At 43.3% G+C, this 11,686-nt stretch overlaps 1 protein-coding gene across 1 annotated transcript; it reads left to right on the top strand.

Annotated features, from left to right (window-relative positions):
- Positions 1 to 269: 269 nt before the first annotated feature.
- On the top strand, positions 270 to 10,150 carry LOC142887049 (protein-glutamine gamma-glutamyltransferase E-like). Its single transcript, XM_076024365.1, has 15 exons — positions 270 to 294; positions 923 to 1,093; positions 1,662 to 1,916; positions 2,025 to 2,143; positions 2,332 to 2,460; positions 2,690 to 2,867; positions 3,180 to 3,315; positions 5,930 to 6,039; positions 7,656 to 7,771; positions 7,957 to 8,083; positions 8,156 to 8,418; positions 8,683 to 8,857; positions 8,947 to 9,110; positions 9,531 to 9,664; positions 9,894 to 10,150. The coding sequence occupies exons 1-15, from the start codon at positions 270 to 272 to the stop codon at positions 10,051 to 10,053; spliced, it is 2,262 nt and encodes a 753-aa protein (XP_075880480.1). The 3' UTR covers positions 10,054 to 10,150.
- The last annotated feature ends 1,536 nt before the right edge of the window (positions 10,151 to 11,686 follow it).

The raw sequence follows: 11,686 nt of genomic DNA, 5'->3' as shown, positions 1-11,686 counted from the left end.
CGACATACTCAGTGGATTTTTACAAGGGTGACCAATTTTATTTTCTAATTGCATGAATAACTTGGAATTTTACACAATCAAAATGTCGTAATCAATTAATCACTGGTGTCATGTAACTGTTGCAAGCCAACTTGCCAACTGCCAACTCAGGTTAAGGCTTGGCAAACATATAAAGTCAGTCGGTGTGGCACCACAGATCAGTGTCATTGACTGCCTGCCAGTGTTCATCACACTTCACAACTGCAACAAGGTGAAAACTATTTAGGAGGATGGCAGAGCGGTTTGCGGGATCTGGTGAGTAGAATAAAGATTTTTCACAGGTTGCGTACATTCTGTCAGTAGAACTGGATGTTTGGATATTTCAAATGCTCCGCTAGCTTGTGTATGATTCGAGACATCCGATTGTGTCGTTGTCCTGACAGAATGGAAAAGAATCTGGTGACGTGATTGTCGATGCAGCTGAGAGCCCTTAACCGCAAACCATTAGAAATGTCCAAATACTGTTTTGCAGTCGGATTCACTGCTAAAAAACAGAGTGTTTTCTCTTACCAGAAAAGCATCAATATCGCGTGTGAGGAGCTGCCTCTAACGGCAAAATAAGGAAGGGATAACATGTGCGAGAATAAAATTAACACCAAGAACAATTAAGGGACATTTAGTTCTAGATTACACAGTTGGATTCCTACCACCTGCAGCCTTTGTTAGAGGAATTACAGGTGTTTAACCTATAAAATTTGCGCATTTGGGAAGTTGCGCAGCAGAAACGCTGCCAGAGTTCAGTGGCTTGTTCCAGGTCCGACTGGCAGGGATGCTGAAAGGGCAACACCCGTCACACCTGTCCATTCTGCAATGCCTTTAATACTTAAGAACTTTCTTAATTTACTTTCTTACTTAGTTATGCTCATATCTGTTTGTTCCCCAGTCTTTGTGGGAGTAGACCTCAAGACTGAAACCAACAACGGTGAACACCACACCAGCGAGATTGCCGTGAAGCAGCTTGTCCTGAGGAGAGGCCAGTCCTTTAAACTGGCCATTGAACTGGCACAGCCGTTTGACCCCAATTGTGACCCACTGAACATGAGTGCACAAACAGGTTGGTGCCGGATAAACCATGTTTCATTTGGAACAGTTCCTTTTCTGATTGCACAGAGCCAAAATCCTCACTGATGAAATTCTGATGCCATTTTATGCATCATTTGTGGAGACTCCCTGTAAATCTGATATGCTGTGACACACCTACATTTCCAGACAACACATCTCCTTTTATGAAATGCCAAGCTATTTGTAGTGTGTGTGACACAATGGGTGTGTACAGTTAACAGATGGATAAGTATCTACCTTTGCTCACCTCAGGTGCACCTCACCTGCTAGGTGTGGCATACATATTACCATTTCTGATTCCTCCACTGAGGTGGTGCCCTCTCGGTTTCAACCAGGGCCCTTCTATGCTACAATGCTATGGCATTGGTCAGTCCTGTAAATCAAAGTAAACCTGTAGGCACGACTGACTGTACGCTGACATGTGAGCTCAGGTGCTGAATCTTGTCAGAACCCTATGAGGAATCAATAATAATGAAATATAATTATCTTGGGCTTTACAGGTGATCTTAAAGGTTGCTTGCAAAGGTATGTCTAACAAACAATTGCTCTGGTTCATGTAGGAAGCAAACCAACGGAGGAAGCTGGGACACTTTCGCACTTTGGTATTCCCGACAGAGTGAAGCGTTCACCAGCAGCGAAGGCTGTGTGGATGGTCACTCTTGATCTGAGTTGCATGCCTCGACAAGGCATCCTAAACCTTGTCGTCACCCCGCCAGCTGATGCACCCATCGGGGAGTACTCTTTGACCGTGGAACACAAATCCAAGAAGGCATTTCTGGCAACATTGGTGTTGCTCTTTAACCCCTGGTGTACCGGTAGGTCTGGCTCAGATGTCCCTCACAGGTCTCTTTAACCCAACCAAACCCACTTGATGAAGGCAGTGGTAGAGAATGGTGTGTAAACTCAGTGTTCCTGTACTGCAGGTGACACTGTGTATCTGTCTGATGAAAAGGAGAGACAGGAGTACGTCATGAAAGAAGATGGAATTATCTACAGAGGAAGTGGGCACTATCTCGCCCCAATGAAATGGGACTTCGGACAGGTGAACACACACAAGTTTGTACAGCCATCCTAATAAAAGACACTCAATTTTCAAAAGTTTTAACTTAACATGAGCTGTAACATTACAAATCCAAAAGTGGAAGATCTCTTTTTTGCAAATGAAACTCTTTTTACAATAATAAACTTTGACTTCTTGGAATATTTTTTCTTGATGATGTCTGTTTTCAGTTTGAGGACCACATGCTGACAATTTGCATGAAGATCCTGGACCTCAACCACAAGCACAATGATGACCCAGCCGCTGATGTTGCCGCTCGCTCAGACGCTACCTACGTTAGCCGAGTGATCAGTGCCATGGTACAACAAACCCATTGTTGTCTTTAGTCTTCCAGAACTGGTTCAGAGTGCTTCGAAAAACAAAGACATGCAACATTTACTCATTTTTAACCACTCCTTCCAATCAAGTATGTTCTCATTTTCAAACAGCTCATATTGGATTCCTGGGGCATTCAACTTGTTTTCTAGAAATGTGCTGAATCTGCCAACAAAGATGTGAGGATAAGATTTTTTTTTTGTTTCTTTCCAGATTAACAGTGAAGACGACTATGGTGTCCTGCAGGGTCGCTGGGGGGGCCCCTACATCGGTGGGAAGTCACCCTCTCATTGGAGTGGCAGCCACGATATCCTACTGAAGTGGCTCCGTCAAGACTTCCACCGAGTCAAGTACGGACAGTGCTGGGTGTTTGCTGGAGTGATGTGCACAGGTGAGCGGACAAATGATAGTTATTCGCTTAACTACTGTGTCAGCAGTGGAGAGAAACCTTCTTCTTCCTCAGAGGAGGCTATTTGGTCTGGTCAAAATCTGACAGGCTGAATCTTTTTCATATTGAGGATTTGAAGGACAGATGGGTAAAAAAAAAAATTCAAGCTGGGAACCTCAAATAGCTGCCTTGTGATTATCATCTGATTTAAAAAAAAAAAAAAATCTGACACTGAAAAAAAACAAACAAATTTGTTCATTGGAAATGTTTGACTGCTGTTGTCTTTTCAAGTGCTATCTGTGTGTTTGTCTCAAGTTATGCGTTTCCTGGGCATCCCCTGTCGTGTGGTCACTAACTTTGATTCAGCCCACGACACCAACCATAACCTACTCATCGACACCTACCACGATATGGACGGAGTCAGAGAAAATGACAACAATGACAGCATCTGGTGAGAGAATTCATTATTGGGATTGATTCTATTTTTATTTGGCAGTAGACATAGCAGGAATCCACCATTATTTGTGCTTTTTGTATGGTGAAAATGTTTATTTGTGCCATTTAGTGTTGCAGAGATATTAATGATTATTGTAAAGGTCATCCAGAGTTCACCCAGGCTGCAATTTGTTACAAAATTGATCTGAAATGTGTAGTTTATTTTTGCTGAAGTGTTCCATAAAAAAAAATTGTTTTTGTTGATATGGTTTTAGAGATTCTATGCACTTTATTTTCAGTTGATGATTTCACCTATTCTCCCATTTGCTCCAGATTGAGCCAAAACCTGTTCAAATTGTTAAATCTTGTTCATTTGTGCCTAAGATTAACCTATGTTTTTTTTCTTTAGAGATGTAGAGATGTCTCCACCCAATATTTTGCACGTTCTGTCAGAAACGCGTTAATGATTGCAGATTCATAAGCTGAGAGAATTGACCCCTCAGAGAGAGAAGTGTTGATGATGGTGCAAGTAATACCACTTAGGATAGGAATAAGTTCCTTGAAGAGGTCAGATGGGATAGGGTCTGATGCGCACATAGTCGACTTTGAAGTGGCCACTAAGGAGGCCAAGGCCTCAGAGGAGATTGGTTTAAACTGCGAGAGTGGGCTGGTGGGCAAGGATACTAAGCCTTGATCAGTCACATTGCAGGAGAGCTGGTGATTTAAAATTTTGCGCGTAATTTGAAACATCTTATCATTAAAATAATGAAGAAAATCATCAGCTGTGTAGGGCAAGTTAAAAGTAGGGGTAGATTGGGGAAGCTTGGCCACAGTCCAAAAAAAGTAAAAAGGTCCAATTTTACCTGTGTCACGATCACAACCCTGATTGCGCCCCTTTAGTGGATCAGCGAAGTCATTACTTCTGTGCGCAAACCTTTAGTAAATCAGGTCCATAGCCTCTCCAGTATGCCATGGGTCTGCCCAGGGCCTTCTCCTGGTTGGGTGTGCCTAAATTCTATCCCCAGGATGATGTGCAGGAGGCATCCTGACCGGATGCCTGAGTCACATCAACTTCTTCTTCCTCAATGTCGACGAGCAGTGAGGACATATAACTCAACTTCCTGAAAACTTCCAACCTCAAACATGTTTCATCTTCAAAGGAGAGCCTGACGGAGAAATCTCATTTTAGCCACTTGTATTTGCAACCTTATTCTGTCAATCATGACACAAAGGTCATGACCATAGGTGAGAGTCAGAGGACACAGGTATGCGACCCTTTCATCTACCCAGAACCCCAACACAGAGGCAGAGAGCCAGGGAGCTTCTCAGAAGCCAACACCTGGCCTACACCTCTACCTATGAGCAACTCCAGCACAGTAAACAGACCAACCCCTATCACAGCTACCAGGCGCCAGCCAGACCCATCTCCACGCCTTGTTCCTGGGCAAGATACTCAACAAATTAACAAAAACAAAATTGACAAAACAAAATATACCTAATTTCCCCAAGGTTCTGCATTGGCTGGGGAAACAGTGTGATGCAGGTTCCATGAATGTAAGAATGTGCCATTCCTTCCTGTTTGGTGCAGGAAATTTAATTTTAAATGGAAACAGTTTGAATGGAGGCCATCAGGTTCATGGAGGCAAAAGAAAATTTTAAACCCCACCCAATAATTGTGATCATCCCTGTGACTGACCTTTTTGTAAAAAAAAAAAAAAATGATGCTGAGGAATCCAAACTACAGCCACACTCTGGAGATAAACAGATAAGATTGCATTGGAAATACTGTTGGGTTTTGTATGTACTATGTACTAGTGTTCACTGAACAAGTAGCTGCAGCTTCCTGCTGTTAGGCTCATCTGGATCTTCCAATCCAAGAAACCTCTCAGACATCGCCGAGTCCTTTCTCTCCTACCATGATCAACGAGTAATGTGCAGTGCTCGAATGAGAAATCATGACGAGAAAAGATTTTCAACGGTCAGAAAGTACTGACTGAAGTTTAGTGGAGAGCTGGAAATCCACCATCTGCCTTTACAGAAACTCTAACTAAAAGTTTGAAAGCTTCCTGAAAACATCAAATCAAATCAGACGAAGATGTATCGTGCCAAAAGCATTTCTGTCACATAACATATGCAGAACAAGGAAGGAGGAAATGCATCTTTGAACACACCGTCCTATTGCAACAATGTGTGATTTGCACCTTTCTCTGAACCAGATAAACCAGTTTCCTCTGGGATGTGCTGCCAACACAGTTAAACAGGTCGCATCAAGCTGTCCTCAACTGCACAAACGATTATGCGTATTATTACTAATCATTAAGCGAATATTTAATATTGCTTTCCAAACATGTGTGAACACAAATGAGTCAGTCGACCACTGTGTGGTCATCAGACCTCGTCGTCTGTTCTGACTCTGACAATGTCAACAACCTGTCTGGAAGAAAGCCATTGACCCAGAATGCCACTTATGCATGTAATGCAGAAAAAGAAGTTTCATGATGTAGTTTGGCCCGATCATCAGTTGCCGCATGTTGTTATAGAGTAAGAATCAAGTCGAAGTTGGCTTCCTGTTCAACTTAAAGCAGAGACTGCTTTGTTTATCCCAGCGGGTAACCAGTGCTGTGTTTCAGGAACTTCCATGTGTGGTGTGAAGGCTGGATGAAGAGGCCGGACTTGTTCGGTGACGGCAAGTTTGACGGCTGGCAAGTGGTTGACCCTACGCCCCAGGAGATGAGTGATGGTAAAACCGTCTCAGTTTCTGTGATTGCGCACCATGACCTCTTTCTGTGTCCACAGTAGAGAATGCCGTGTTCTTCGAGAAATATGTTGCAATGTTTTATTTACTGAGAGGCCACGAGCGAGACATTTTTTTTTTGTTGAGCTGAGCGTAGTGAACTAGTGAGCATTAGTAAGAGAGGCTGGAGACCAGTCATGCAGCTCAGGAAACAAAAGGACAGATGCAACTACGGGCAAGTAAATGAGCAGGAGAAGTGAAGGGTGGAGTTTCTGGTGAGTTCACTGGCAAGACAGAGACTCTGAGACAAGGGCGGAAAGAATCTGGGAGCCTTGTGCAGGTGTGTTTCACTTTAAGGCCAAGGACTAACTAGGGATGCACCAATACCACTTTTTTTTTACAGTATAGAGTACAAGTAAGTACTCGTTTGCATTTCAGTACTCACCGATACCGAGTACTTAATGCCAGCATTACACATTATAGAATTACTTTTTAAAAGAATTACTAATCGATACTAAAAGAATTATAATTTAGTAGTTTTTTATAATTTTGTAGTTATTTGAACTCCATGCCTCAGTTTTCTACATGGGTGGTTTTAGCTACAATACAAACACAAATTTAATGAATTTGTCATGTACTGAAATTTAAAAAAAAAAAAAAAAAAAAAAAAAGGGATATTCTTTTGGCTGAATGGTTAAGTGCGCATGGCTATTACCTGAGAGTCTGGGGTTCGAAGCCTGCCTGGGCCCTCTGCGCCTTGCCACACCCACATACACACTAAAAGCACACAAGCAAAATTTTTTTTAGTGCTTGTTTCATTTAAAGTAAAATAAATAGTGTTTTAAAGTGTACAAATACACAATCACATAATGTTGTTGACCGGATCTTTATTATCTTTTGGCCCTCTCAGATATAGATATGTATTATTGGAATTTTGGAGGGCTGGCTGAATCCTGTCTCCAGAGGGTTCAACTCACTGAATGTACATGACAGACGAGAATTGAGACACAGCCAGGATCTGCATCCTTTGAGGTATGCATTTGAAAGGAAGTTGCGCCATAGCACTGCGCGAAGGCTTCTCCCAATTACCGAAAATCCAAAGGACGCTCCAAATGTGTACTAGGAATGCGCCCTACTTTTAGCCGATTCCAAGGATACACCGCCTACTATCCTTTGCGTCCTTCGATATCCCAGGATGCCTTGCGTGCTGCTGCAAAGCATCGTGGGATCCTGGGAAGTCAGCTGAAATTAGCCACACTTCGTATAAATTTAAGTATTGAAATTTCACATAAAATATTCAGTTTTTAACGTAGGGTTTTTACTTATTTGAACATCCAACGCCATCGAAGTGGTAGATTTGGTTACTCCTCTTGACTGTTTTGCTGGACACATTGTGGCAGCTGGGGGAAGCTTGGTACTGTACAGGAGCCATGAGGACTCATGGGGGGGAACTACAGTTTGGGGGAATTAAGTTTCATTTTACTGTTTGAGTGTGAATGTGTGAGTGTGCGCGTACGTGAGTGCGTTAAAGGGAATGTTCTGTGTACATTATGTGAGCTGAAACCATGATGCTACTATACTTTTAGATTGTTTAACTGGGTGATTGTTTATCTCTCCTGCAGGTATTTACTGCTGTGGACCTGCACCAGTCAAGGCAATCTTTCACGGAGAGACGCAACTGAACTACGATGTCCCATTTGTTTTTGCCGAGGTCAACGCCGACTGCGTCGACTGGCTGGTTAGTGAGCCCCGATTTTCCTCATGTTTGTCCACCAAGACCAGAATGGTCACCAAGTGTTACAGAGCTGGTTGCTCTTCTTGTCCTTGTCGGGTGCAAGTTGACGGTTTGCACTTGAGTTTACCAGAATGGTCACCAAGCATGACAGAGTCAGTTACTCAATGTGCTCTTTTCGTCCAAGTCAGATCCTGGAAGACGGTTCGCACTTAAAGTGCCGTTCTGACACTAAGAAAGTGGGAAAGTACATTTCCACCAAGGAGGTCGGCTCCATGAGGAGGCTGGACATCACTAACACTTACAAACACGCAGAAGGTGAGTTGACCTGCTGAGACACACAAAACCTGACCGCACGACTGGGACTGTGTCATCATGCCGTCCTTTCAGGAAGCAAAAAGGAGAGGGACGTGTTTCACTACGCCACCACCAGAGACTACTCCAAGGACGATTATGATTACTATGACTATGAGAAGTATGAGGAGGAATATGAGGAGTATTGGAGGGAGTTATTGGAGGAAGAAGAGAACACAAATGCAGATACAGAGGAGAACATCAACAATGCTGGCACTGCTGGTTCAGCAGACAGGTCCAGTGAAGAAAACCCAGAAAACATCACACCTCGCCCAAAACTTTCTCTGCAATTCAAAGAGGTATGCTGCACTACCTTACATTAGCTCTGAGACAAATTTCCATTTTACCTGTCATAATTTTGTATTAAAACATAAACACACTATATAGTGTTGGTTTTAATGTAGTTTGGTGGAATATATAAAATAAACACACAGTAACGTTTCAGGACAGGATCAGCCGGACTTATTTGGCATTAGAGCCAGAACCTTCCCGAAGAGGGTCTGAATGGTTTCTGTGAGGAGATCAAACTGTGTCATGTTCCTACGGTACAAACCTGAATTCAGGAGGACAAACCGGAGAACGGGAAGGACGTGAAGCTGAAGCTGGTGGTGCGCGGCACAAACAAGGACGACTTGCGGCTTTCCGTCACCATCAGCGTCCAGGCCATGAGGTACAACGGCACGCCAGCCGCCAAATTGAAGAAGGAGGTGACGGAGGCGACGCTGCAGCCGAGCAAAGGTAACCACAGGCAGAAATGACTGGAAAAGAGGAAATGACTTAAGATTTAACAACCACTAAAAAAAAGAAACATTTGCTGCATCCTGAAGACCTGTCCGTGCCAATCCTGATCCCCTTCCTGCTCTACACCAAACCTATGCTGGACTGCGAGAGCCTGAAGGTGTCTGCTGTGGTCACCAACAAACTGGATCCTGACCAGCCGTACCTGGCTGAGGACGACGTGGTGCTGGTTGACCCCCCCATCTCTGTCACTGTCAGTATTTCAACAAAAATAAGCAAAAAAAAAACAACGTTTTGCTTGTTTGAAAGAAGAAATTTTATCGGGTTTCAAAAGGTGCTCAAAAGCAGCAGACTGTGACAAACAGGAAGCACAGTTCTAATGTGTTACACTGTCACACAACTTCCTTGAACTCAGCGTGTTCTGTTCCCACTGAAACCTGATCAGATGTTTTCTCAGGTGTGCAGCAGATGATGGTGTCAGAACCGATTTGTTTAGAACTATTTTTGCAGTTGTGGCACTTTTCTATTGTTTTGTTTATTTTGTTGCACAACGTTCTTGCACTTTAATTGGTGTGACTGTTGTTACCATCAGTTGTTGTCCCAGCTTGTTTGAATGCTTGACTGAGAGAAGTTGAAATAGTCTTGTGTGTGTTTATGTGGGTGTGTTTTGCAGATGACTGATATTGTCAGAGTGGGTAGGGAGTGTCTGGCCGAGGTCACCTTTACCAACCCCATCAACCTGAGGCTGACCAACTGCACTATGGCCTTCTCCGGCAGTGGCCTGCTGAGGGAGGAGTACGAGATCCAGTGAGTGTGTGTGTGGGGGCAGAGTGAATGTGTGTGTGTGTGTGTGTTTATGTGTGTGTGTGTGTGTGTGTGTGTGTGTGTGGTCTATAAAATCCTTAAAAATGTAAAAACATGTCAGATAAAGTGTGTGATGCATAAAAAAAGCTTTTATTACAAAGTCTCTTTTTCTTTTCTTTGTCATATTTCCTGTCCTTCATGCCTTTGCTGTGCTTGTGTGTTTCCCATGAAGACTTCCTGATCTGGAGCTGAACAAGCGTTTCATCGTCAAATTCCCCCTTGTTCCCTATAAGGATGGTCAGAAGACGCTGCTGGTGGACTTTGATTGCTCCAGTTTCAGAGACATTAAGGCCTCGTGCACCGTTGACGTCAAACCAGCTTTCCTTATTTAGAGACCAGGCTTACTTTTTTTTGTAATTGTGAGGCTCATAATGCCAAATTTTACTCCTGCTTTTTTTCTGGTGATGATTTGATCTAATTCTGGCCTCGTATGTGTTCCAAATCTCATACTACTGTGAGAAGGCTTAACAGGTTGACTGGCTGTCAATGTCTAAGGTTAGATATTTGTATTCCAAGATCTATCCAAACACATCGATTTTGAGGGTAGTTTCTCAGTTCCCACCAGTGGAGACAGTTTATATTACTTTACATTACACCAAAATAATGCCACACTTTACTTTCACCTTGCTGGGGATGTAGGAACTGGCACCAGGGTGCCCTCTTGTGGCCTGGTGCAAACACTGCACTGTTTTTAACGCAACCATACAAGCAACTTCCACAAATAAAGTTCTTCTTGAAAGTGTTTCTGTCTTTGTAACATTGTTGTATTGCATAATCAAATGTGCCTACATTTTAAATGAAGCTTCAAAAGGCGGAATCCAGAGATTCTGCATGACTGTGCCGCATGCAGTGCTAGGCAAATAAGGTCGGGTTCACGCCTAAAGGTCTGTTTCCTAGTCCAGATCAACGGGAAGACGACAAATTGTTCCAGCTTTTCACTTGGTACGGTCTGTGCTCAGAAATTGTAAAGAAAAGTCATGTGACTTCATGAGGGCAGGGGCGCTGCCAGGAATTCAGGGGGGAAAAAATCAAATGGGATCCCTTTGCGCAGTGCCTGTCAAAAGCTTGACATAACTCAAAAAGTACAGTATAGTTCTATAATAGTGCTAAAAGGCATGTTATTATCAGTGTTGCTCACCTTCTTTACTGGGACAGGCGGAGACTGGGGTCCTGCTGACTCACTTGTGGCAGCTATGTCTGTTCAAAGGGGCAGGCCAGGGACAATGATTTAATATGAATATCTTGCCAAACGTTTGCATGCAGTGCATATCTAATCTATGCTGGAAAAATGTTGATTAAATCAGAGCTGCCAACTTTTACAAAAGTCTTGGGAGTGAGATTTGGTGGTGGTTTATAGTGTCCCCTGCTGTGCGAGGCGGTCCTGTTACTGTACAGAAGCTCGCCACCAGATGGCAGTATACCTATGTTCACCGCTTTCGACGGTACCAATGGAATCGAACGTCCGCACTGGCTTCCATCTTGCCACGGTCATCTCGCGCCCCCTCTCTCACTCAGAACTATGTATTCTTATTGTGTCTAAATAGCCCTAAATTGCTCTATTTTCAACCGATTTTCGAGCGGTTTGGTTTGTTATAAAGGTTACAAGCATAGTTATGAGACGGCATACTTATTAATGATTTATAACCATAGGCTTTCATGTGAAAATAGCAAAAACACGCACACACGCATATTTAATAAAAACGTATATGCTAAACGCTAAACTAAACAAGCCAGCACTAAATCGTAACATTAATCAAACAGCTCCAACAATATTGGAACCAATGATGGACAAAGGCTGCCTCAATATCCAATGAGGCTGGGGTCTGGAGACCAGGCAGCCAGTCAGAGGAGGACAACATCTGGGAGCGTCTGCACGTTTTCTTTTGTATAAAAGGACTGGGTCAAGGGTCAGATAGGAGTCAGACTTCATGCCCTGACAATACTTGTTGCTCGGGTTTCGAACTC

The sequence above is a fragment of the Nelusetta ayraudi genome, unplaced genomic scaffold (genome assembly GCF_046127955.1).
Source record: "Nelusetta ayraudi isolate G7.1 ecotype Tasmania unplaced genomic scaffold, CSIRO-AGI_Nayr_v1 ptg000017l, whole genome shotgun sequence".
In the NCBI taxonomy this organism is placed as follows: Eukaryota; Metazoa; Chordata; class Actinopteri; order Tetraodontiformes; family Monacanthidae; genus Nelusetta; species Nelusetta ayraudi.
This window is presented reverse-complemented; position numbering and strand designations above follow the sequence as displayed.

What these genes read in the sequence shown, in the direction of transcription:
- LOC142887049 (XM_076024365.1), top strand. Translation starts at nt 270, where the DNA reads ATGGCAGAGCGGTTTGCGGGATCTG. An exon ending in GAACATGAGTGCACAAACAG is followed by an intron (nt 1,094 to 1,661) that starts GTTGGTGCCGGA and finishes TGGTTCATGTAG; the next exon opens with GAAGCAAACCAACGGAGGAA. An exon ending in TGCTGGAGTGATGTGCACAG is followed by an intron (nt 2,868 to 3,179) that starts GTGAGCGGACAA and finishes GTTTGTCTCAAG; the next exon opens with TTATGCGTTTCCTGGGCATC.